The sequence below is a fragment of the Terrapene carolina genome, unplaced genomic scaffold (genome assembly GCF_002925995.2).
Source record: "Terrapene carolina triunguis isolate 2854851 unplaced genomic scaffold, T_m_triunguis-2.0 Scaffold58, whole genome shotgun sequence".
In the NCBI taxonomy this organism is placed as follows: domain Eukaryota; kingdom Metazoa; phylum Chordata; order Testudines; family Emydidae; genus Terrapene; species Terrapene triunguis.
In genome coordinates, this window is record NW_020664409.1 from 111,658,356 (window position 1) to 111,684,707 (window position 26,352).

The 26,352-nt window shown below is 49.8% G+C and overlaps 1 protein-coding gene across 3 annotated transcripts in view; it reads left to right on the forward strand.

The window, feature by feature from the left end:
* Positions 1-26,352, forward strand: part of RECQL4 (RecQ like helicase 4) — a 40,322-nt gene that overhangs the window by 280 nt on the left and 13,690 nt on the right. For 2 of the 3 annotated variants that reach the window (XM_024218350.2, XM_024218353.2), the window contains exons 1-13: positions 476-539; positions 1,522-1,645; positions 4,431-4,464; positions 5,693-5,802; positions 7,433-7,576; positions 9,621-10,813; positions 13,021-13,120; positions 15,151-15,280; positions 20,165-20,287; positions 23,968-24,114; positions 24,715-24,807; positions 25,090-25,226; positions 25,711-25,794. In XM_024218350.2, the coding sequence (XP_024074118.1) occupies positions 1,562-1,645; positions 4,431-4,464; positions 5,693-5,802; positions 7,433-7,576; positions 9,621-10,813; positions 13,021-13,120; positions 15,151-15,280; positions 20,165-20,287; positions 23,968-24,114; positions 24,715-24,807; positions 25,090-25,226; positions 25,711-25,794 (2,379 nt within the window). In that variant the 5' untranslated portion in view covers positions 476-539; positions 1,522-1,561. Of the gene's footprint in view, positions 1-475; positions 540-1,521; positions 1,646-4,430; positions 4,465-5,692; positions 5,803-7,432; positions 7,577-9,620; positions 10,814-13,020; positions 13,121-15,150; positions 15,281-20,164; positions 20,288-23,967; positions 24,115-24,714; positions 24,808-25,089; positions 25,227-25,710; positions 25,795-26,352 lie in introns of those variants that run through there. The other variant, XM_024218351.1, reaches the window with a different exon arrangement.

Sequence of the window (26,352 nt, forward strand, 5' to 3'; positions counted from 1 at the left end):
CCCGGACGCCTGGGTTCCTCTCAGGCGGGGGATGGTCCCGGACGCCTGGGTTCCTCTCAGGCGGAGGTGGGGGCCGAGCCCGGACGCCTGGGTTCCTCTCAGGCGGGGGCCGAGCCCGGACGCCTGTGTTCCTCTCAGGCGGGGGATGGTCCCAGTTCTCTTGCCAGCTCTGCCACTGACTCACCCTGGTGAAATCTCTCCCTCTGTGCCTCAGTTTCCCCTCTGGAAGGTATGAGGAAGCTCGGGGGCTTTGTGGAACGATACCTGTAAAGTGGATTTCCGTAGGGAATACCTTGGGGGGGGGTGTGCAAATTCTCCCCCTCTTAAGCCAAGAGAGACCCACTGTACATTAGTGACTTGCTTCTGGAAACTCCAGATCAAAGACCCCTGGATCTGTACAAGAGGGTGGACTGCGCTTGTCACGAGGATGCTCGTTCTGAGTTGAAGCGATGATAAACTTGTACACAAAAGACTCCCTAGGGCGGAGGGGTGAAGTGCTTATCCTGCCAGAACCCGCAGTAGAACTGCGGTGAACTCTGGTAAGCTGATCAGTACGTGTGTAGGTTCTTTTAGTTGTTTTAATATATTTTCTCTGTAATGGTTTTTACGGTAAGAATAAAGTAGGCTTTCTTAGAAAGCTCTGTGTGGTAACTTACAGCTGTAGCCACCCCCTCTGTTATCAGTCTCTGAAGAGAAGGCAAGCAGGTCTGTTTAGCCAGACAGTCTTTATTGCAGGGGTTCTCAAACTAGGGATTGGGACCCCTCAGGGTCACAAGGTTATTACATGGGGGGGGGGGGTCGCGAGCTGTCAGCCTCCACCCCAACCCTGCTTCACCTCCAGTATTTATAATGGTGTTAAATATATTTAAGTGTTTTTAATTTATAAGGGGGGGCTTGCTATGTGAAAGGGGTCACCAGTACATAACTTTGAGAACCACTGCTTTATTGGGAAATACACCGCAAAGGCAGGGAACTGTTCACCCTGAGAATACCCTGCTCAGGCAGCAAAGAGAGGCATCAGCTGTGGAGGTAGGAGCCTGAGAGTGGGTGCCCTTGCTGAGCCACTAAGGGGAGATACTGGTGCAGTTGCTTTGAACTGTGACAATATTGCACTCCCTTCTTGAGTGGAACATGGGAGCTCAGTTTGGGACAGGAAGCAAAGCGGTGGACTGCACTGATTTCAAACCATAGTGGGAATGTATCCAGTTGCCCCATCTATGGAGCATAGACAGCCTGAACCACTTGAGATAGCTAGTGGATTAGCAGCCTTGGTGGAAAGTCCCCACTACGTAGCGGTTAAAGTGCAGGTTCCTGCCAGACGCCATCTGCAATGACTAAAGTGGTCAGAGCCTTGGCGCTACATCACACTGACTTCCCCTGGATGTGCCTATAGATTGGTGCTTGTATGACAACTGCATAGTATTCAGCAGAAAGCAGTGGGGATATCTGCCTGTTGTTAATAAAACTGCAAATGGCTGGTTCTGGAGAGGATTAATCTGAAAATCTGTGCAATATTTACAGCTGGTGCAGTTCTTCAGAGTAGGGTCAGGCCTTCGGCGCCATGGACAGATACAACGAGGTCAAAGTCCTGCTGAAAAAATGGGAGACGACATTTCTTCAGGAGCACCAGAGGAAACCGAGCAAGGTACCCGTGCAGGGATGGGAGGGGATATGACTCAAGGAAGCAGAGGTTTAAGACTAGCCTTGTCCCCCCCTCCTTCCCTCCCCCCCCCCCCAAAAAAAAAAAAGGAAACAGAAGGGCAGATTTAAACCTACCCATGTTCATCTGTGCTGGGGATTATGTGGTTCTGCTGCTGTCTGCACTGATTTGAGGAAAAATTAAAAGAGCTAAATCTTTAGAGTTTGGCTGAGCAACACCCTGGGGTGCCAACTGTCTGCAAGTTCAAATGCCAAGGAAGGCTAGGAATTGTTCAAGGTGATATGAAGGAGGCATAAAATGAAGAGTCTGCCATTCTGGAGCACAGCCTCCCAGGGGGATTGGAGAGATTCAAAGGTTAAAATTTACTTGGATTATGGTACTGTCTGGAGGCCCCAGTTGGAGTTAGGCTTCCATATCCATATTATCCATACATATTAATTATCTGGGAGTGCCCCCAAGGCTCAGTCATAAAACTACATTCCTCAATCGAGGTCCCTGGCCTACCATTCCCAGGCCCACCAAAAGGAGATAAAAACAATTTGAAAATAAAATCTGACCATCAGTCATGGAGGAATGTGCAGACCAAGGGACAGATGGGGCATGAATGTATGAATGGTAAAGTAAGGTGGCCATATAACAGTTTTTAGCCCACTGGGTCATCTTCAGTCTATTCATTATGCTTTTCCAGAGTGATGGGTAAATGTCCTCCCCATAAAAAGACAAAAAGTGGGGGAATGTAGTAGAAAGAGAGCCTGAGACATGAGGCCTTGTATCAGAAGCCTGGTGTGAGGCCTAAGGCCTGAACTAAAGTAGTGGTCAAGCTTTACTGATATGAAGCAAAGAGGCAAAGTTAGTAGAAGTCAGGCTCTGCCTGCTTGCAAGCTCACAGAACCTGGCAAGAACAGGGCTGGTATTGCAAAACCACACATTCCTAAGAAAGGCTAGGCACAGGACACTCACGCACACACATTCCAGGAGGGTGGTACCAGAACACCCCAATACCAAGTATGGTACAAACACCCCAAAGGTAATGAGAACACATTGACCCCTCCTAAAGATGATGACCTTGTGATGGATAGAGATGTTTTGATCAAACCAACAGGTACAAGGTAATGAGTGGTGGTTAGCCACTTCAGAGGTTGGTAACTAACCACGTCTGGGGGCAATAACTACCTATGTCAGAGGGGCAATAGGGATCTTGTTTGTATTGGTGTATAAAATGGTACCTCAGAGGGATGTCTTTGTCTGGCCTAGGGGTGAATGGAAAGTCCCACCATTCACTGAGCTGCATCCATTGCTAAGGGCATACATGTATTAGTGGTCCGGTAGAGTCTGTGGGATACTAATATCGTGCTTTGTCGACAATAAACCTGGCTGGGTGCCTTTGTACTTTAATATCAGAGGGGTAGCCATATTAGTATGTATCCACAAAAACAACGAGGAGTCCAGTGGCATCTTAAAGACTAACAAATTTATTTGGGCATAAGCTTTCGTGGGTAAAAACCCACTGCTTCAGATATGTGAAGAGAAGGGAGTTACTTTACAAGTACCAGTATATTTATGCTTGTGTCTGTAATTTTCACTCCATGCATCTGATGAAGTGGGTTTTTACGCCACGAAAGCTTATGCCCAAATAAATTTGTTAGTCTTTAAGGTGCCACCGGACTCCTCGTTGTTTTTGTACTTTAATGGATCTTGTGGTCATTGGGTGGTTCAATCGACATCTGCTGTGCCGGCTGCCTGTGCGAAGCTGGGATGGCACACAGAGAGAACCACACACCCAGCCGAACATCTGACAACAGACCACGCCTGTGCTTAAAGTGAAGTACGTGCAGGGCCTTAAGTCACCATCTATTTGTTTATAACAGCCCATTCTTACACTCTGACCAATAGGGCGACATCAGTGTCCAGGGCACCACAAATGTTTTAAAAGAAAATAATTAAATGTTGGGCTGCACAGAAAATTGGCCTTTTCCTTTTCCATGTATCTGCTAAAAAAAAAAAAAAATCGCCCTGAATTTTGTCAAGCAATAAAGCCTGAGAAATGGAAGCCCTAATTCCCTCTAACTGTGCCCTAATGCATGTCCTTTCAAGGAGGTTGAGGCAGTATCGTCTAGTGGTCTGGGAATTGGGAACTGCTAAGAACTAATCGTGGTTCTGCCACTGGCTCCCTTTGTTGTGTAGGGCAAGTCCCTGAGTCTTTCTGTGCCTCAGTTTCCCCATCTGTAACATGAAGATAATGCTTTGCTATTTCTCAGGGAGTAGAGAGGTTACTGAAATGTGTGGAACAGGCTTTGTACTTGAAAAGTGCTATGTGGTAAGAGTTATTAATGTGAATTCTACCATCGTCATCTGGAGACCTGGCCTCTTACTGCACCTTTTCCTCTGAATTAGGAGCTAGGTGGGATGGTTTCACTTCGTTACCTCGCTCACTGACGTGTAGACAGTGCCTTGCAGTAGGTCACATGCACCAGATGAAAGATGGAGTGAATCTCTGTCCCCAAAAGCTTGCAGCATAAAGGTCTGAGTAAGAACCATGCGGGATAAACATGGAGGGGCTGAGAGTCATTCTAGCTGGAAAACAATGTGGAACTGAAGGGTTCTCAAGAGTCCTTGAAGCAGGCTGCCTAGGGCACTTGGTGCACAGGGAGGAGAGAAGGTGGTTCCAAGTGGGAGAAGAACACAAGGAGCAAGTGGGAGGGATAGAGCCTCTCTCCAAACACACCTGCACCTGGGATTAATGCCTAATAGTTTAGTATTTGTTTTACAGACTGATATGGAAGAGGCTCCAGAGGAGACAAAGAGTAAGTATGAGCTATAAACTCCCCAAACTGCACAGTTGCTTCATGGGGTGAGGGGGAGGGTGTGCCTGTGTCACTAATGAAGGATCAGCCCATGGGAAAAATCACCATTGACTGCAAAGGAGATAAGACTTTTGCTATAGCTGTCCCGGGAAAGGCTCTCCTTTCCCTTGGGGTGATCGGTAAATAGGATGGCTCCCCACCCCCATACAGCTCTGCCACAGACTTTCCCCGTGACCTTGAGTAAGTCACTTAACCTTCCTGCCTCAGTTTCCCCTTCTGTGAACTTGAGATGCTGCTGCCCTGCTTCACTGGGACCTATACTAATTTATATAAAGCACTCTGAGATCCTTGGAGGGTGCTAGACGAAAGTAAAATTATTGTTATGTATGTTGATAGAATATAGAAAATGGGCATTTAAAGTAAAAGTTTATTTAAAGAGAAGAGAACAATGTTCAATCTTAGACTTGAAATACTGTATTTCAAAGTCTTTAATAAGACGTTAGGCCTGGAAATATTAGATTTTAATTGGCATATGTCAGTAATATTGGATTTCTCTCTCCACTCAGAAACAATAGGGAGCAGGAGAAATTCCCGAATTATTCCCATTGAAATCCGTTGTAGTTAGGGGCCCAGGCCCATAAGGCACCTCAGCTGGGCCCGTGGATGATGTATGCGTCCATGGGACATGTGTGAGGGGTCGCTCAATTTCAGCACATACTATCTCATGCTTAGAAACTAAATCTTGGGGCCCAATCCTGCCAATACTTATACACATGATTAACTTTACACATGGGAGTTGTCCATTTAACTCAGCCGGAAAACTCATGTGCGCAAGTTTAAGCAGGTGCATGTTTTTAAGGTCGGGCCTAAGACATGAAATACGGTAATCAAATATTGTGCTTTGATTTCTGGATCTGTTGTGGATCCCGATGGCAGTCATTAAATGTTGTATAAATAACAATGAGGATGATTTTGGTTTTTATCAATTCCAGCTAGTGTAAAAAATTAGCTTTCAAAGGTCAGGAAAGGGTCTTTAGACATAATTATTTATGTACAAATGGAATCCCTCCAAACTTAAATCTACAGCATCCTTGTTCTTCGGGGAATGGGTGTCTGCTTTCCTCTACTAGTACATTACTGCTTGGGTTTTCCAACAGAAATAAGACCATGGAGCATGTCCCAGCTACCTTATGAAATCTACTCTTATCATCCTTATTTTAATGCACAGAACTATACAGAGAGTATAAAGTGCTAAAGCAAGCAAGAGAGCATCAAGGCCCCCCTGAATCCAGCTCAGTCTGCCAGCAAGCTGCTAAAGAAACCCCAGCAGTGGAACAGGTAACCAAGGGACACTTGTGCTTTGCTGAGTTCAGCAGCGTCTTTGCAGTGGCATCTCTTTCTGGGAGTTGTGACAAGACCTGATTGTGCAGCTCTTGTGTATGCAGAACTTGCACGGACTTTGCTAGCTCTGGGTTGGAAGGATTGCAACAATCAACCTAAGTTACACCACCGCAGTTATTAAATCGCTTGTGTCTGCACACTTGGCTCCTTGTGCTGGCAGTGTGCGTCCTCACCAGGAGCGCTTGTACTGATTGTACTGTCAGCATGGGGCATTGTGAGACTGCTCCTGGAGGCCATTAACAGTCAACGTAAGCAACACAGTGTCTATACTGATACTGTATCAACCTAATTACATCAACTGTGACTTTATACCGCTCAGAGAGGTGGTATGACTGAATTGCTGTGGAGAGGCACTTGTAGAGTGCCATCCAGCCCCAGCTCTGCTCCAGTCCGGCCCTCAGCTGCATCCCTGGCTCCCGTCCCCTCGCGCGCCTTGGCCCATCCCCAGCCTTGGCCACTGGCCACAACTCCATTCCCGGCCTGGGGCAGAGACTGGGGGAAAGGCCGGGAGTGGAGCCACACTTGGCCACAGGCCCGGCTGCTAGCCCCCACCGCAGCTCGGCTGCGGCTCTGCTCCTGTCCCCAGACCCGGCCTAGCCTCGGACCCCTTACCTCTGTCCGCATGTGTCCCCCCAGCCATGGTCCCAGCCCTGGGGTGCAGACAGGGTTAAGGGGGGGCCCCTCACAAGTTTGGGGACTGCTGCACTAGAGCAGGGGTTCTCAACCTTTTTCTTTCTGAGGCCCCCTCAACAAGCTATAAAAACTCCACGGCCCACCTGTGCCACAATAACTGGTTTTCAGCATCTAAAAGCCAAGGCTGGCGTTAGGGGGTAGCAAGCAGGTCAATTGCCTGGGGCCTGATGCCATGAGGCCCCCACAAATCTATATTGCCCAGGCTTCAGTTCAGCCCCGAGTGGCAGGGGTCAGGGCGCAGGCTTCAATCCCATGCAGTGGGGCTTCAGCTTTCTACCCTGGGGCCCAGCGAGTCTCATGCTGGCCCTGCTTGGCGGCCCCCATGAAACCTGCTCATGGCACCCTGGAGGGCCTCGGACCCCTGGTTGAAAACCACTGCACTAGAGGATGATGGGCTGATACACACCTGAAGGCCTGATGTTTTCCATCCAGCTCCCTTTGCCCTCTTGGGAGGGCTAACGGATAGTACAGTGTTACTTATTAATGTGTAGGTACTCTCTGGCTCTTCATCCAGAGAATGGGAAGGGGTTTAAAAGAAATTCTTGTATTCTGTGTTTCTTTCCTTCCTCTCTTTCCCTCCTCTGTGACTACTTTTGTCTGGGTTTTGGCAGAGAATTGATTTGAGCAGTATTGTTCAGGCTTTTAGGCCTTCTCTACTCTGCACAAAGGTCACCATCATGACAGCCTTCTGTTGGAGGTGTTTTGGGGCCTGTAGGCCCAGAACTTTGGCTATCGGAAAGAAGGCCCCCCTGTTCTGTTCCTCCACATCCCCCTTCCCCCCCATCTCAAAGATCAGTGATCATGTGCTTGTGCTCTCTAATTGGCTCCTAGAGAAGTGCTCTAGCTTGGTTTAACTGTTTTCTCTTTATTCAAGGCACCTGACTCGGGTTGCTGGGGCGCACATCTGAATCGAGGGCAGACAGCCCCCAAGCTGAGCCACCAGGACCGTGACACCCTAAAGGCGTCTGCGCAGTTTTTTGGAATGAAGCTGAAAGCCAACCTGGGAGCGGCCATAAAGGTCTGGCAACTCCGTGAAAGGGCCTTTGATGTTTGGGTAACTTCAGGGTAGTTCTGATGAACAAACCCCTGAGCTTCCGAAGGAGGAGCATTTATGTGATAGGCTTAGGAGAGGAGACGTCGCTCTAGCACTCTGAATGGATTCACTAGGCAGAATCTCACGTCTAGTCCCAAACAGCAGAGGTGGCCAACATGTGAGCCACTGAATTCAGTAATGTTGCTCTCCTCTTTAATGCAGAAGTGCAGACTGGGTAGACTACAGCTCTTGGGATGGGATGCTCCACAGGAGGCCAAGCTTAGATCAAGAGGGCACATTGCATGCTGGGAGCTGTAGCCTGCAGCTGCCCCTCTGTTTAGTACAGAGGCTCAGCCTGCGTAATCCCCTCCCTTTCATGTGTGCAGGCGCAGTTTGAAATGAAGCTTGCATGGCAGGCAGTGGAGAGGGAGCCCAGGAGGCACCTCTCAAAGCGGCTCATGGCCCTTTCTCAGAAGAGGAGGAAAATGCCCCGCTGCATTTCCAGACAGGGCCCCAGGGGTGAGTGCCCAACAAATTTTCAGCGAACCTTGTTAGCAAATCAAACCCGTGAACTCTGCAAAACCCTCTACGAGTGAGAGGGGCTCAGCTCAAACGATGCTGAGGAAGGTGAGGCTGCCCAGCTGGAGTCACGTGATCCATTTTCATGAGGTCACGGAGGTGATCTGCAAAGCAGCTGAGGGGTTAGACTGCACCCCCGGCGCTGTGTGAGGCTCCTCTTTCATCTGACTCTGCTGTTATCAAATAACAAGGCTGGAGAAAGGGGGATGATACATTTTGTTTGTTTTAGTCCCCACCGAATAATGAATCTTTGATTTGCCCTTGCTTGGTGCTGTTCACAAAGGTAGTTCTTCTGGGCTGGTTAAACCCTTTCGCTCAGGAGCTGCTGCATAATGAAAACGAGTCTGATATCTGGTGAGATCTCTTAGATGTGTTCAGCACATGTGACTGAAATCACAGGAATTCTCCTTTAAGAGGCTGCTAATTCCTGCCCAAGGCAAAGCGGGTATTTTCAGAAGCAATGGAAATTAGGTTTGGATATTTACTATCCTGTTGTGATATTGAATCCTTGGAAAGCTGCCTAAACCAGAGCTCCTGACTCCTTGTCGTAACTGAAGATCCCCTGGCATGTTCCCCTGGAGTAGAGGTGTTACTTCCAGTGTCATGATCAGATTTCATTTGGGTATCTACATTCCACAGCACGAAACCTCACTAGCAGGTTCTGTTGGATGCCACATTCTTCACTTCCTGTCCCAAAGTTTTTGAGCAGTTTGTTAAAACAGCTGCCACGTTCCACTCCAGAGGTGGCTGCATTTCACTGATTGTTGAAGCGATCCCTCTGCGCATAGCTTGTTAATCTGGGCCAGATTCTGCTAGGTCTTGCACTCGCGCTGCATCATGAATAAGGCCGGTTGAACGTGGCCCTTCGCATCCTTTGGGGCGCTCTAAAAGCGTCACTCATTCTTATCAGAGGGAGGCGTCCGTTGAAAGTGTCTTTGTTCTCGCATCTTCCCTTTAGTGTGAGGAGAAGATGGGTGTCGAGAGTTGATGTGGGAAAGCAAATGGAACCCGTTTGGAAGCCATTGGTGCACCAAAGAACTGCTACCCGGAGTAGCTGTGATGCTAGCACGACTGGTTATTCATTGGGGGTTTTTAAAGAGCTAACATTTTCTTTGGGGCTTGCTATGAGTTCTGTATGTGCTGACGCTACACTTGAGGCTGTGCAGCGAAGCCAGTCTTTGCCCTGAAGAGTTGGCAGAGCTGATGGAGGCACCCGGAAGCCCAGAGGAAGGAATACTTTGGAGCTGTTTTGTAGCTGTTGGTTTGTGCCCCTTGTTGTGGACATCCCGGAAGAAGTGATTCTGTAGGAGCAACTTGGATTTGGGGCGGGAAAGGGCCTGGGGAAGCTGGATTCCAAGGGTGTCTGTGCATAGGGGCGACACGGAGAGAAGCAGTGTAGGGCCTAGACTGGGAATGCCGAAAACTTACCACCATTTAATTCTGATTGCAGGAGCGTCCTATAACTTTGAGGAAGTCCTTGACTCCCCGAGGGAAGCCAGCTGTGCCCCTGTTGGAGAAGAGCTCAGACAACAGCAACCAGGGTGCATCTCCAAAGTCCCCCCAGATGCCATCGCTGAAAAGCAACAAAGACTGCATTACTAACTCTGATCCTAATGAGCCAGGAGACCTCCTCCTCCCGCCATCGATATCGAGGCTGGCCCCCACCATCCTGTCTGTAGGGCTGAAGCCGAGCCCTGAGGTGAATAAATTCCAGCAATTGAAGCAGACAGTGGCCCAGAGACTGGGCTCCCTGGATCCTGGCTGGCTGGACAGGTGTCAGGGCATCAGGGAGAAAGCAGGGGAGAGACCAAGAGAGGAAAGTGCTTCTACTTCAAATGGCAGGAACAAAGAACAGACAAAAGCAGGCTGTGCCCTGCAGGGGAATGTTGCCCAACCTCTGCATGACCGTTCCCTGAACCAAACCACTGGAGCTAGGGCTCAGTCCCCGGAAAGTGAGCATGTTACACCTCTAGGAAACTGCCTCCTGGGGAGCTGGAAGCTGCAGGAACGCCGGGATCCTTCTAGGAGAAACTGGCAAGGAGCTGCGCTGGAGGGGGATGATCTAATGAAAGGTGGTGGAGATGACTGCAGGGTGGCTGTGAAGGATGAGCAGGGCACTAGTGAAACCCAAGGGAACGGCAGGATGGACTCGACGCTTGGTGCTGCTGAAATCAGCATTGCCAAAGAATGTGTCAGTAAACCTAAGACTCTCCCAAAGGATGCCCATCAGGGAGCAGAGCAGGAGAAGCTTGGTAACACTTCAGGAGGGGAGGGAGGAGCCTCTTGTAGAACAGGGGACGGGCCCAGTCGACCCAAGAAGGTCAAAGCGACCAATAAAAAGAGGCAGCGAACTGCCACGGCCAGCAGAGATGATGGTGTGACAGGCCTAGAAGATGGTGCTGTGGCGCCAAAGCGCAGGCGGACTAATGCATCAGCCAGAGACAACCCCGTCTCTGTGAAGAAGAAAGCAAGAAGGGCTGTCTGTGAGCCAAAGCCAGGCGAAAACAACTTGGAAGAGGATGGGGAGTCCGTGGAGGCTAAAGAGGAGAAGGGAAGGGATGTGCCAATGCTCTCTGAAAACCTCCTTGGAGAAGTCGAAGGGGAGGGGAAGCACAAATGGAGCAGCAGAGCCAGCGTCTGCAGGTGGGTTTGGTCTCTTCTGGTGGCTCAGCCTTGGGGTTGGGAATCCAGCTGGGGTAGCCAAAGTGCAGCCTACAGGATTGTACAATGTAGCCAGAAGTTGTCCTTGTCTTGAGTATAGAGAGGCAGCCCTTGAAGACTAAAGGTCCCACCATGCAATGCTCCCTGTTGACCCAAGTGGCCAGGGATCTAGAGCTCGCCATCTCACAGGTGTGTAAGATGGGCAACTCTTGCAGCGTCATCTGCAATTCCTGGAAACCGCCTGGCAGTAAAATAAATGGGGGGAAGGGATAGCTCAGTGGTTTGAGCATTGGCCTGCTAAACCCAGGGTTGTGAGTTCAATCCTTGAGGGGGCCATTTAGGGATCTGGGGCAAAAATCTGTCTGGGGATTGGTCCTGCTTTGAGCAGGGGGTTGGACTAGATGACCTCCTGAGATTTCTTCCAACCCTGATATTCTATGAAACCTGCTTGGACCTGAACAGCATCTGAAACGTGTGATGAAACTGGCCTAAGCTGGTGTTCCAAGGTGCAAGTGCTTTCCCAGTTGACTTCAATACCGAATGAGCATCCTCATGCCCTACTGTAGCCTGCTTCCTGCCAGCAGCTCTTATGGAGTGTGCAAGGTCTATATTTATTTAACTATGGGCCAGATCCTCTCTTGTGCGAAGAGGCACTTGGTCCTGCAGATGAGAGAAGCAGTCAGGGAACCAGTCACAGCGCCCCAATTCTCAAGCTGGCCCTGGCATAAATTGGAGCAGCGTAGAGGCTGCTCTGACTGTGACAGTTGGCTCTGGTCATTGAGAGACCGTATACCAGCTGAGAACTGCTATGGGGGAGCAGAGTTTGATCTGCTGTAGCCAGAGGAGTCTGGCTCTCTGCAATGAGCAGGTGACTAAACCCTCCAGCTGCCGATAGCAGGGGTGACGCTGATGTAACAGGAGAAATAAATCAAAACCAGGGCAGGGAAGGAAGCTGCGCAAGGGGGTTGCCAAATGGAAATTGGGAGCAGGGGAGGTTTAGGATGAGATGGTGCTTTTTCAAGCCACTAAATGGCGATCGCAAGCAGTGTAGGGTAAAATAAACCAAACTCAGCCCAGTGTAGTGGGCAGTAGACGCTAGCCCAGCAGAGATGCTGCAAGGAAGCTAGACGACTTTCCAATCTGCTTGTCAAAGCACCTCCACATCCCGTTTCGCGGCAGGTGGCACATTAAATATTGATGGAGAGAGAGGATCTGTATCCAGAGCCTTTCTCGAGGTAAGTGCTGAGCTGCCCGGCTCCTTTTGCAGAGTGACTCCAGGGGTTCTGGAGCCCTGAGGGGAAGAGGAGCAATCAGTACTGACTGGTTCAGAATATCTCCCTCCCTATGTTACTAAGCACGTATTGGGTTCTTTACACATTGCTTTAAAAATATTGCTTGGGGACAGATTCTTCCCCACCCAAATCAGTGGGGTTGCTCTCAGAATAAGGTCATCTTCAGTGTGTGTGAGAGTGGCAGAATCTGGCCCTTCTCTTGGGTAGTCTCATGTGAGTCATAGACTTTAAGGTCAGAAGTGACCCTTATGATCATCTAGTGTGGAAAGCATGGGACTTGGAGTCAGGGCACCTCGGTTCTGTTCCTGGCTCTCCCACAGACGGAGCGTGTAACTTTGGGCCACACTTAAGCCAATGCTTTCAGAAGTCTCCACTAATTTTGGGTGCCCCACATGAGACCCCTTGCACCTGGTTTTTCACAAACACTTAGTGGCTCTGATGAGAGTCGTGGGTGCTTAACCCCTCTGCTAGCCAAGCCAAAGTGTCTCAAGGTGGCCTCTCCAAAATCAAGGCCCCCAGAATGAGAAAAGCAACTTTTGAAAATGTGGCCATTAGCTTCTCTGTGCCTCAGTTTCCCCTCTGTAAAATGGGGATGATGATATCTGTCATGGGGGGTTGTGAAGATTAATCGTTGTTTCTGCAGCACTTTGAAATCCTTGGATGGGAGGTGCCAGGGAAGGGCAGCGTGGTATAGATTTCACCAGTGGTGCGGCTTTACTACTTGCATTTCAGTCTGCTTGGGAAAATGAAACTAGACCTATCCCCATCTCTTGCCATTGCTCCATGTTGCCTTCCTTGATGCAGTCCAGCTTTCATTGCAGCAAGAATACAATCCAGTGCATCTTCATGGGCAACATACACGCTGCCTGACTCTACCGTCTGGACTTGCTTTTCCAGGGCCCCTCCAAAGAAGGACGGCAACTTTGTCAGACTCAACCTGAAGAAGAAATCTCATGTTAAAGGTTACGCGTTGAGAGGACATCGCCTTCGCAAGCAGGTGAGATGGCCAATTGCTTGGCGAGTCCTAATTAAGGGGAGGATCCCCCTTTATAAAAGAGCAACAACCCTCATTTCCCATGTCCCTGTGTCTTTCCATGCTGCTAACCTCTCCTTCCCCATCTCCGCTCTCCCGCAGCACAGGCTGTGAGCAGTTCTGAATGTTTCATTCTGTGCTGCAGACCGTATTTCTGATGGAGCTAGGTATTTATACCCTCTTGCTTGCTAGGTATTGCAAACTTTGAGTGATAGCTTGTAATTTTAACACAATTTGCAGTACCCCGCAGGGGCCTTTTCCAAAGAGAGGTGCTACTGAAATATATTAGCCTTCTAGTGAAGATTTGCTGGGATGCTTAGTGGACCGCTATGTGCGTGAGAGAGTGAGAGAGAAAGCGTGTCTAGTGGGGGGTACAGAGGGAAGAAATACACTCTGATTTTAGCTGAAAGAAAAGCCTGTTTATTTTTAAAGCTTGGTATGTTTACACAGCACGTCTGCAAACGTGATCCACAGGCAAAGGGACCAAGCAGTATAAAAATTTCTGGGTTATCGGTTGCTTCTCAAAACGGTTTATGTGGAAGCGCTGATAGCCTTTCCCTGGGTTGACTCTTTGGATGATGATTGTCCCTGTATCACATCTGAGTAGCTTCAAGGACAGGTGAGGACGGCAGATGCTGCTAGGAGACGCTTTCTGTAAGAATTTTCTTTCCAATCTAACAAAGTCAGAAAATCTGACTTTGTTTATTTCAGACCTCAGAGCCTGAGGCAATGCGTTCCAGTTGACGGGAAAGGTCATAGAAATGTGCAGGGAGGGTTGGTTGTATTTTGAATCTCTCTTAAAAATAAACCTCTCTTGTGTTTGATCCGCTGTTCCCTGCCTGGCTAGCCCCTGGAGTTTGGATCTCTTTAGATCTCTCAAACTCATAGGGTTCGAATAGACCCCCTGCCCTGCAGTGAAGGGAGACCAAGGAAATGCTGCCTGGGGGCTGGGCGCCCTGGAGGAGGTAGGGTGTGTGCCCTCCAAACCCTACAGATCCTGGGTACCTATAGGCTAGAGATACTGGCACTGTACAGAGGGGATGCTGCTTTGTTAGGGGTGCTCTTCTCACCCCGCAGAGTCCTAGAGCTCTAGCCCAAGCCCAGAAATCTACTCCGCAATGAAACTGCCCCACAGCCTGCGCCTGGAAGCCCGAGTCAGTTGGCATAGGCCGGCCGTGGGGTTTTATGTGCTGTGTAGACATACCCTCAGTCTACTTTCTTTAACCTTCTCTTTGTTAAGCTGTGACTTGATTGCAGTCTATAATACCTATGTGGGGAACACATATGTGATAATGGGCTCTTCAGTCTAGCAGCGAAAGGTTGGAAGTTGAAGCTAGACAACTCAGACTGGAAATAAGACATAAATTTTTAATGGTGAAGGTAATTAACCACTGGAACAATTTATCGAGGGTTGTGGTAGATTCTCTATCACTGATGATTTTAAAATCAACCTTGGATGTTTTTCTAAAAGATCCACTCTAGGAATTATTTTGGGGCAGGTGTGACACAGGAGGTCAGATTAGATGATTGCAATGGTCCCTGCTGGCCTTGGATTCCATGAAACACAGAGCAAGAGGCAGTTCCTGCCCCAGAGAGCTTACAGTCTAACTTAACCGAGGAAAATGCAGACGGTTTTAAGGCTTCTTCATCCCAGTGGCGAGAACAAGGAGTCCCTTTCCAGCACATTTGCTAAGCGAGCTACCAAAAGGCTGGTTTCCAGCCAAAGTCATTTCTAGCCTCCCATCATCTGCAGTTTCAAATGAATTCAGAATTCTCCTTTGTTTTGCTTCATGGCCTAACAGTTGTGCAGTGTTGCTGTGCAGTGTTGCATACCGGCTGACTGCCACCCCCAGAGGTGGTGCATTTCCCAGGAGCGATCACTGACTGGGTGTGGAGATGTAGGAGGTTCCTATGTCCCTGATCTGGTTGTTTCTGGGGGGGCTTGTTTGGCTTACAAGCAAGGCCCTGGCTTAGGCATGCTGGTCCCTTTACAGGTGTGGAAGCAGAAGTGGCAGAAGAAAGGCGAATGGTTTGGAGGAGGTGGCAGATGCTTCGACAGGGGCTCAGATACCTGCTTCAGATGTGGCGGAACAGGGCACTGGGCCTCCGAGTGTAAGGGCACAGGTAAGGGCTTTCTACCTCCCACAGCCAGCGGGGCCAACCTGAAAAAGCAACAGCCCACATCAGATACCTGCACCGGTGTCAGGAACTGCTGCATCAACCAGGACGACGTGCTCGGGTCAGCCATGCTTGGCAATAGTAATGTTTTGGGAGGTTGACGTGTGGCCAAGGGTCAGCTGGGTGCATGGCAGGGCGTGTTCCTGGATTTTACTTTATTGCGCGAACAGGTTAGGTTATAAAGTTCCACCCACTTTACCTTTTAACGCTGGATACATTACAGCAACAGCATGAGATAAATGTTAGCTGTGCAGCAATGAATGAGAACACAACACAAGCTCTAATGAATACAGAGAGCCCCCAGGTGTGCAGGACAGTAAAGACTGCTGCTTGCCAGAGGCAATAGGGAACTTTCCCAATGCCAAGCATCAAGAGGAGTAACAGTGGGAATCTCTCCTCTCCCCTCCTGCTGGTTTCAGGACCTGGCCTTTGGGGGAAACCTCTCCTAGGAAGAGACTGAAAAGATTAAGATTGTTACCTTAGAGAAGAGAAAAATGGACATGATAGAAGTCTATAACCCAATGAATGGTCTAGAGAAGGAGATCGAGAGCTTCTGCTCTCCCTGGCTCACAGCACAGGAACAAGGGGAAACTCAGTGACATTGGAGGGTGGGAAACTGATCAAAGGAAATATGTTTACAGAAAACATGTAACTAGATTGTGGAACTTGCTGCCACAGGATGTCATTGTGGACAAGAACCTAGCAAGACTGAAAAAGGGACTGGAATGCCTATGGATATCCAGAGTTAGAGAAGCTCATGTAAAAGAGGGGTATTGGAAGGGCCATCAAACCTGCTTCAGGGTTTAAGCCAATCTCTAACTACTAGAGACCAGGATGAGAGCTAACATAGGGGCTGATTATCCCACATCTACTGCGGGGTTCTTATACCTTCCTCTGAAGCATCTGATGCTGGTCAGAGACTGGATACCTCGGGTCTGATCCAGTCTAGCAATTCCTGTGTTCCTATGAAAAGTGACTGGTCCTGACAGCGTTTGCCCAGGCCACCAGCTTGCAGAGAGCTAGATACTGGATCTTATCAATCATTTCATGGTCTCTATCCCATTTTGCCTTTTTTTCCCCTCCAATTCAGCTAGATGTATGTGTGCATTTGGGGCATGGAGCTCCTGGCCCTCAGAGACTGTGTACGGGCTTTGGAGGCCAGGGTGGCTGAGCTGGAGGAGCTAAGTGAGACAGAGAGATACATAGATGAGGCTTTCCGGGACACAGTAGAATGGTCCCACCCCCGGATTGACAGCCTCTGTGCTGTTGAGGAGGATGAAAGCCTCAGGGAAGGAGAACATCCAACTGGAGCAGAGGGGAACAACCCCATAGTTGGGACCTTCCTTCCAGATGATGTCGTGGTATCCTCTTGCACTGAGGATACCTCTTCGGGGGAGAGAACTCCAGTTATTAGGAAGAGACAGGTATTAGTAACTGGCGATTCGATCATTAGAAACGTAGATAGCTGGGTTTGCGAGGACTGGGAGAACCGCATGGTGACTTGCCTGCCTGGTGCAAAGGTTGCGGATTTCTTGAGACATCTAGACAGATTTGTGTGTAGTGCTGGGGAGGATCTGGTGGTCGTGGTACATGTAGGTACCAGTGACATAGGGAAGGATAGGAGAGAGGTCCTGGAGGCCAAATTTAGGCTGCTAGGTAAGTGGTTGAAGTCCAGGACCTGCATGGTAGCATCCTTTAAAAAGTGGAAGTTAAATCCTAGTGAGGAAAATAGAAAGGAGCATAAACTCTGACAAGTGAAGGGTAAAAACATAATTAGGAAGGCCAAAAAAGAATTTGAAGAACAGCTAGCCAAAGACTCAAAAAGTAATAGCAAAATTTTTTTAAGTACATCAGAAGCAGGAACCCAGCTAAACAACCAGTGGGGCCAGTGGACGATCTAGATGCTAAAGGAGCACTCAAGGACGATAAGGCCATTGCCGAGAAACTAAATGAATTCTTTGCATCGGTCTTCACGGTTGAGGATGTGAGGGAGATTCCCAAACCCGAACCATTCTTTTTAGGTGACAGATCTGAGGAACTGTCCCAGATTGAGATGTCATTAGAGGAGGTTTTAGTTTGATAAACTAAACAGTAATAAGTCACCAGGACCAGATGGTATTCACCCAAGAGTTCTGAAGGAACTCAAATGTGAAATTGCAGGACTACTAGTAGTCTGTAACCTATCATTTAAATCAACTTCTGTACCAAATTACTGGAGGATAGCTAATGTGATGCCAGTTTTTAAAAAAGGGCTCCAGAGGAGACCCCGGCAATTACAGGCCAGTAAGCCTGACTTCAGTACCAGGCAAACTGGTTGAAACTATAGTCAAGAACAAAATTGTCAGACACATAGATTAACACAGTGGTTCCCAAACTTTAACAACCTGTGAACCCCTTTCACTAAAATGTCAAGTTTCGCGAACCTGCTTCTAAAAATGAATATTTCCAGGGATTTTCTCCTTACCTGAGTATAAATTATAAAAGCAGTGATCTTGGAAATATAACATTTGTTTTTATGACATGCTTATTCCACACTATTATTAATTATTATTTATCATAACAGTATTGTTAATACATTATGAAAACGGCAACACTCTTCCAAGATCTCACTTTCGTAGCTTCTATCACTTTGAATAAGCCTGTTATAAGAAAAGGCTCCTATGTTTCATCAAGGAGTATCAGATGTGAAACAGCATGAAGTATTTAAGAAGCCAACTCAAAGAGTTCCTCCTTCCACAAGCATTCAGGTCTTGAGCAGTCCAGGCAAACAACGCACGTTACAACAAAGTTTAAACTTGTTCTTCATAATAATTTTAAAAACAATACTAGCTGCCTATTTAATTATAAAATCAGCAAAAAATATCCACCTCCCTTTCCATTTCTTATAAGGAGTCTTGAAGTTTAAATCTCCTCAGTGTGATAGATACGCTTGCTTTGATCTGCTTAGCTCTTGGAAGTCCAGGGGCTCCAGGCTGCTGGCCCCATGGTGCCCGGGGTTCCTAGGGACAGCTCTGTCCGCCATTAGGGAGTTTTTTCCCAAGAACCCCCTGTAACATTTCACGAACCCCCAGGGGTTCACGAACCCCAGTTTGGGAACCACTGATTAACATAATATGTTGGGAAAGAATCAACATGGTTTTTGTAAAGCGAAATTGTGCCTCACCAATCTACTAGAATTCTTTGAGGGGGTCAACAAGCATGTGGACAAGGAGGATCCAGTGGATATAGTGTATTTAGATTTTCAGAAAGCCTTTGCCAAGGTCCCTCACCAAAGACTCTTAAGCAAAGTAAGCTGTCATGGGAAAGTAACTGGTTAAAATATAGGAATCAAAGGGTAGGAATAAATGGTCAGTTTTCAGAATGAAGAGAGGTAAATAGTGGTGTCCCCCAGGGGTCTGTACTGGTCCTTGTCCTATTTATCATATTCATAAATTATCTCGAAAAGGGGGTAAATAGTGAGGTGGCAAAATTTGCAGATAGTTAAGTCCCAGGCAGACTGCGAAGAGCTACAAAGGGATCTCTCAAAACTGGGTGACTGGGCAACAAAATGGCAGATGAAATTCAGTGTTGATAAATGCAAAGTAATGCACATTGGAAAACATAATCCTAACTATACATATAAAATGATGGGGTCTAAATTTAGCTGTTACCACTCCAGAAAGAGATCTTGGAGTCACTCTGGACAGTTCTCTGAAAACATCCGCTCAATATGCAGCAGCAGTCAAAAAAGCGAACAGAATGTTGGTAACCGTTAGGAAAGAGATAGATGATAAGACAGAAAATATCATATTGACTCTATATAGATCCACGGTACACCCATATCTTGAATACTGCGTGCAGATGTGGTTGCCCCATCTCAAAAAAGATATATTGGACTTGGAAAAGGTTCAGAAAAGGGCAACAAAAATGATTAGGGGTATGGAATGGCTTCCATATGAGGAGATATTAATAAGACTGGGACTTTTCAGCTTGGAAAAGAGACAACTAAGGGGGGGATATGGTAGTCTATAAAATCATGACTGGTGTGGAGAAAGTAAATAAGGAAGTGTTATTTACTCCTCCTCATAACACACGAACTAGGGACTACCCAATGAAATTAATAGGCAGCACATTTAAAAGAAACAAAAGGCAGTATTTTTTCACACAACGCACAGTCAACCTGTGGAACTCCTTGCCAGAGGATGTTGTGAAGTTCAAGACTATAATAGGGTTCAAAAAAGAACTAGATAAATTCATGAAGGATAGGTCCTTCAATGGCTATTAGCCAGGATGGGCAGGGATGGTGTCCCTAGCCTCTGTTTGCTAGAAACTGGGAACGGGCCAGAGGGGATGGATCACTTGATGATTACCTGTTCTGTTCATTCCCTCTGGGGCATCTGGCATTGGCCACTGTCAGAAGACAGGATACTGGGCTAGATGGACCTTTGGTCTGACCCAGTGTGGCTGTTCTTATGATGTCCCACAACCTGATCAGCCATAAACAGCTTAAAACTTGCTTTGGTCCTGTAGTCTAGGCATTAGAATTGAATATAGCAGGACCTGGACCTTGGGCCAATTCCCAAGTGACAAACGCAATGACCAGCGATGACCTAAGCCTCCATGAGGACGTGTATCGGTTTCGTTTCTTTCAAGCGTTGGTGTGAAGCGTGTGGCATGTAGCGATCAGGCCACTGAGTGTTGCTTTGCAATGGGTGCGCAGTTGGCTGTAAGTGCTGCTCAGGGCTGGCAAATTTACATGCTGGGACAGAGAGGTCCTGGCGTTCAGCATCCCCTCCCTCCCGTGACTGCCCCCCCCCCCCCCGTAGGACTGAGACTCTTTCTGCCTTGCAGGGCTAGCTCAGGCTGTTGGCCCACAGCTGGAGGAAAACAGCGAAGCTATTGAAGAGGAGACGCCATTGCCCACTCTGGAAGAAGTGGCCCGGATGACTAACACGGCTTACAGCAAGATCTCAGGTGAGACTCTAATGGCGCCGAAGTTAATTGTTCCTTGGTTTGCTTCCTGGGCAGGTCAGGAGGGCTGGCTTGGCTTAATGCCGGGGGCACGTCTGCCTTGCTCTCCAGTGGCTCCTAGAGGCTGGTCGTGGAGTAGCAGTGCTATCCGTGACTAGATGGAAGGTTAAGTACTTGTATACAGTTTTGTAGCTGCAGGTGTAGAAGGAAAGCTGAGATGGGAGCTTAGAAGGGTGCATGTTAAAGGGAACACAGTCCTGGATGGGTGCAAATGTGACCTTTCATGGAAATAACAGCAGTCTGGACTGTCACCTGCTGGTAACCTTTGTGGTCTCTTTCTTTTTTAATTGAACTAGACTGCAAAGTATTTTGGAGGAGCAAACAAACATGGTTGCAACCCTACAAAAACAAAGGGTTTTTCTCTCTATCTCTTTCAAGTCCTACACTGGGCCTTTCTGCTATGTGCTTGTGAGGAAGCGGATGCCTGGATCTGCTCCCTTCTCAGTGCAATGACATTTTGAAGACCCTAGGGCGAGCCGTCCGCCAAAATCCTCAGTGGGGGTCCTGCCAGGGTGTGGCTCTCGGAGAGCAGCAATCTTGTACAGTAACGCTAGCTCATCAGAATCCGGTACATGTGTTTGTAGAGCGCTTCGCGCAGCGGGGCTCTGATCAGTGCCTGTGGCCCCTGGTGCGGTGGCAATACACCAATCAATACGAAATGGTCGGAGCTAGAGGGGAGAGACGAGGCAGAAGAAGGTTGATGTGCGTGCGCCTCTTCTGTCTGCAATGGGCCTCAGCAGCTGACAATATTCCTTGAAGCCAACTCCTGGTCTGGTACCATCACGCCTTCTCTTCACCCCGCTGTGCGGCCGGTTTCACGCATTGATCTATCTCTGTACTGCAGCTAGTGCTAGGGTCAGCAGCCCAGGGAAGCTGCAGCCACTTCCGTCCAGTCTCTGCCCAGAGGTGGGGTGCAGTTTGTATCTTCCCCCCAAGACCCATTTGATTGGTAAAGTGTTAATTACTCCATCCCGCCCACCACCATAGCCCTGTTCGACTCGCTCTTGTTTGGCTTCCAAAGAGCAAACCCTCCACGAACGTCCAGGCTGACTTGTCTTGTAGATGAAAGAAAGCAAGGAAGAGTAACAGCAGAGTCTCCAGGAGAGCGCTCTGTGTGCGTCTCCTTTGAACTTTCTTGCAGCAGCTCTGAGAACAAAAGTCCCCTTCTCTGCGTGCAGCCCCCTCTTAGAAAAGTGCATCACACAGACAACAAAAGCATCCCCGTTTCCCTCTACACAAAAGCTGCGGTGTTCGTATTGGAGCTGATATGCTCCGTGCGATGGAGTTTCAGCGTGTGATGATGCCCCTATGGCTTTAGAATTTGCTGATGCTTAAGTCCAAGCATAACTCCTAGCCACAATACAGACTGGTTTATTGTTATCTGAGTGACTGGCAGCCCGGAGGGGTGGGGGGGGGACGGCTCATTAGTTCTGAATGCAAAAGAGCTCGCTGTAAGAGTTCTTTACAACAGAGCACTAAAGAGGATTGTCTCTGTTCATCCAGGTGCTTATAACTCCCACCACTAGTGGCCTCCCACACAGTGGAAAAGAAGAAGTTGTCTCTTCCATGTTTTCCATCCCAGCCTGTAGTGGAAACAGCTCGATTGCTTTCTAGGTTTGCTTTGTCTTTGGTGGTATATGTTTGCATGTGTGGCTAGGTTGTGTGAATGTTGAGACATTGTTACGGGAAAGCTACACTGGAGCAATGAGTCTCTCAGTGAGTCCTGAGCGTGGTGAGGCCCTGGTCTCGTATCTCCTGAGGAAGCCAGTTGCAGTCTAGGCCCAGCTCCCAGGAAAATTCTGCCTCCTGCACTCCCGAGACTCTCCAGTGGCTGGTAGTTCCATTGTCCCAGTGGGCGGAGCTGTTGGTGGAGGCCACGGTTGCTGAGGGAGAGGCATCTCTTGGATGGCATAGGCTAATCTCTTGGGTTCTGTGGGGAGCCAGTGCAGAGCGTAATGCCAGGGAGATGTGTTCATGGTGACCTGTGCGGCCACAGAGAGACTGGTGCTTTCTGCACCCATCTGAGCCTTTTCAGGCTTTGTGGCTTCATTCCAGGATTTGGGTTGCAATCATCAAGCCAGACCGTGAATAGCTGGATGGCCAGTTCTAGGCTGAGAGAAGGGGGTGCAGACTTCTGCCTGGCTGTAGATGGAAGTGCAGATGTCTCCATGGCTGTCATAGAATCATAGAATATCAGGGTTGGAAGGGACCTCAGGAGACCATCTAGTCCCACCCCCTGCTCAAAGCAGGACCAATCACCAACTAAATCATCCCAGCCAGGGCTTTGTCAAGCCTGACCTTAAAAACCTCTAAGGAAGGAGATTCCACCACCTCCCTAGGGAACCCATTCCAGTGCTTCACCACTCTCCTAGTGGAAAAAGTTTAGCCTAATATCCAACCTAAACCTCCCCCACTGCAACTTGAGACCATTACTCCTTGTTCTGTCATCTGGTACCACTGAGAACAGTCTAGATCCATCCTCTTTGGAATCCCCTTCAGGTAGTTGAAAGCAGCTGTCAAATCCCCCCTCACTCTTCTCTTCTGCAGACTAAACAATCCCAGTTCCCTCAGCCTCTCCTCATAGTGCTCCAGCCCCCTAATCATTTTTGAGTATCCAACAGCATGGAGGAGACCTAAATGACCCCAAGACTGACTCAGTCTGAAGGCAAATGCCCTCAACAGTGAGGGATGCCATGGAGGAAAATTTTGGAAGCTCTGTCCTGCTTCCTACAAGTCCCTTCAGTCTTGGTTGGGTGCAGGGTCAGCAGAGCTGGGTGTCATCTGTGTCCTGCTGGCCCTTAGCCCTGGCTGTCTCCCTGGCTCCCTACAGGTGCTGAATAACATGGGGGGTGAGAATGAGCCTTGTGGGACTCCAGGGGTGAGGGCTTTGGAGTGGAGACCCATAATGACCCTCTGGGGTTGGTTGGAGAGGAGGGGCCTGAGCCAGGCTGAGGGGTTTCTAGTGACCCCTGCAGCCTTTTGGAGGCCAGACAGGTGTATCTGGTGATCAGCGGCAAGGCCTAGCATGGTGAGCGAGGACGGAAGTGGTTCGTCTGTGGCCAGGAGGAGGTTGCTCACCAGAACCATGTGCTCTGTCTATCCCTGCCCTGGGCTGAGGCCCGACCAGGAGGGTGGTGATGACAAATGTTTAGGATCTCTAGATCAAAGGCGCTACATAAAGCGCCCTGCAAACGCTGCGTGTCAGAGATGCATGGGGGAATCCTTGTATCTGCCTCTGGGGTGGAACATAAGAGCTGTGTACCAGCACACAGCCACACCACCCAGCAGGCTAGGACAGGAAGTGAAGGACAATCCTGCAGCTAGTTAAAACCACAGAGGGAATTGAGGGAGGGAGAAAATAATTCCCATGGTTTGAATTTGACCAGGACGCTGGGGTTAATATCCCAGCTCATGGAGAGTCGTTAATGACCAGAAGGGGTCAGAACCTCTGGGCTGTAGCTAGTGTGGGTGCACGTGGCTCCGGCAGCACACAGCCACCTCGTCCGGCACTGGGTCTGTACTGACCGTGTGGAGTCGCCAGCACCTTGGATTTTCTCTCAGCCAAGTGCTGTATAAACTTGGCCTGGTTTTCATTGCTTGTGCCTGTTCCTTTTCATCCCCAGCTGAGAGCAGAAGCAGCCAAGCCGGGCCCGAGAGGGCTGGCGAGGAGGAGTTCGACCTGCACATGCAGAGGCCTGCGTATGAGCCACCCGCTCCGCCCCCACCGATGGCGCCTCTCTACGGGCTGGGGCAGGATGGGAAGGTGAGAGGTAAGAGTCGTGACAGGCAGCTGTGCTAGGGAACGGGCTTATGGGGAGTATGTGCTGGACTCGTCTTGGAAGCACTAGGCCTCTCTCCTGCAGCTGAGCAGACAAACCTGCATGGCTTTGCCACAGGCACCAGCCCAGTGGTGTGGAATCTGCATTCTGCACGGAGCAGGTTGCTCTCCCAGGGCCCCTGGTGCTGCAGGTCTCTCGGAAGGGCACTGCCGAGGTGGAGGGGAGTGTGGCGCGCATGACAACAAGGGGCCTTCGCATTCTGCTCATGCCCCTGCTCCCCTTCGGGAGAACGGCTTTGGCCGGGAATAAAATCGGACTCGTCGTCCTGTTTTAAGCAATAGACCAGGTGTTGCTCCCAGAGCTAGAAATAGAACCCAGGAGTCCTGACTCTCAGTTCCCCTTCCTGTAACCACTAGCCTTCCCAGAGCTCAGCTAGAACCCAGGAGACTTGACACCATCCCCCGTTCTATCTGCTAGCGGCTCCTTGCCTGTGTGCACTATTGGCCTAGTCCTCCCTTGGGCTTCGCAACTGGCAGGGCCTTGCGCTCCACCGTGGGTTCCTGACTGCGTGTGTGTCTCCGTGCTGTGCAGAGACCCCAGAGGAGGTGTTTCAAGCTCTGGCTGAGCTGGGATACAGCGCCTTCCGCCCGGGCCAGGAGGTGGCTGTCATGAGGATTCTCTCAGGTAACCGGTCTGTCTTACCCTGGAGTAGATCCTTCCTGCCTGTCCCTCCCACTCAGGAACAGGCATTCATGGCACCCGAGGGCTGGGGCCAGCCACATTTGCCTAATGAGTGTTTAGCCCCAAGAGCACTTTCCCCCAGCCCGCCCATGCTGAAATGAGGCCAGGGCTGGGGGAAAAGGCACCAGCGCCCCCCCCCATCTCTCTGCCCCCTTCCCATGCTGACTCCTCCGGTGAATTCCAAGGGTGGTGGCCCTGACTCTGCTGCTGCCGTTTCTGAGCCAGGTCTGTCCACGCTGGTCGTCCTGTCGACGGGGATGGGGAAGTCTCTGTGCTACCAGCTCCCTGCGTACTTGTATGGCAAGCGGTCCAAGTGCATCACCCTGGTGATCTCCCCGCTCGTGTCGCTGATGGATGACCAGGTAAATGGGATGGGGCTTTGATCGCAGCCTGGTTGCACCGGGGCTCCTTCCTTGGGCCTTCTCCCTCGCCCCCTGTCCCTTCAGGGGAGGCACTTGGGGCCCGATCCCTTTGAAGCTGAGGAGCCTGGTCATTGACTTCAGTAGAAGCAGGATTGGGCCCAATTCTGCCCTTTTACTCTCTAGCAACTGCTGTTGGGACCCCTCACCCCCTGGGGGTGGCACGTTTGGGGATAAATATTTCCCATCTCCAGATCCGTCCTGTTTCCAGGGGGTTGCTGGGAATTCTCTGCTCTGCTCAGGGCCCTGTCCTCTCTGATGTGCCAGGCAGGACATCTTGGAAGCCTCTGGCCTAAGGATTGCAATGGAGCCCCGGGCTGCTGGATTTTGAGTCTGTAGCCAGGCCTCCAGACTGAGCGGCGGAGGAGCTCTGTCTCTGGAGGAGTCCTGTCCATTGATGTGTGCGTGTAATGCGCTTCATTCCCAGGTTTCGGGGCTCCCCCCACACCTGAAGGCGGTCTGCATTCACTCCAACATGTCGAAGAGCCAGCGAGAGGCTGCTATAGAAAGGGTGAGTTGCCTGGGGTGACGGGCTGCGAATCTGAGCCTGCTCTCCGATCCCGGACTGGCTGCCTGCTCTCCTCTGAAGGGTATAAGGAGCACCAGGCATTGTCGCTTGGCTTGGGGCACAGGCCTACTATGTGTGGCTGTCTGTTCCTAAGGAGTGCTGCTCTGAGACGCTGGGTGTGGGTCTGGTCTGACTGATGGGGCAGAGACCACTCGCGGGCTGGCTAATGGGAACTGATGGGAAATATCCACTGTCAGGGCTGGGCTCTCCTGAGGGTGTTGCTTGGCCACGTATGGAGCGATTCCGATTTAAATACACCCCCGAACATGTTCCGGAGTAACGGGCGTGCGCGGACAGCCCTGGGGCTGTTCTGATGAGTGCTGCTTGGGCATGCATTTCTGGCTGGTGAGGGGAGCTGGATGGGCAGCTGTGGAGAACAGGTACCCTGCATGCCTCCCCCCAACCCACGTCAGAGGGATGGGCAGTGGGAGGGCCAGGAGAACCTGAAGAGGCCATTACGGTGACCAGTTGGTACTAATTGTATTGGTGGCTTTTGAGGTG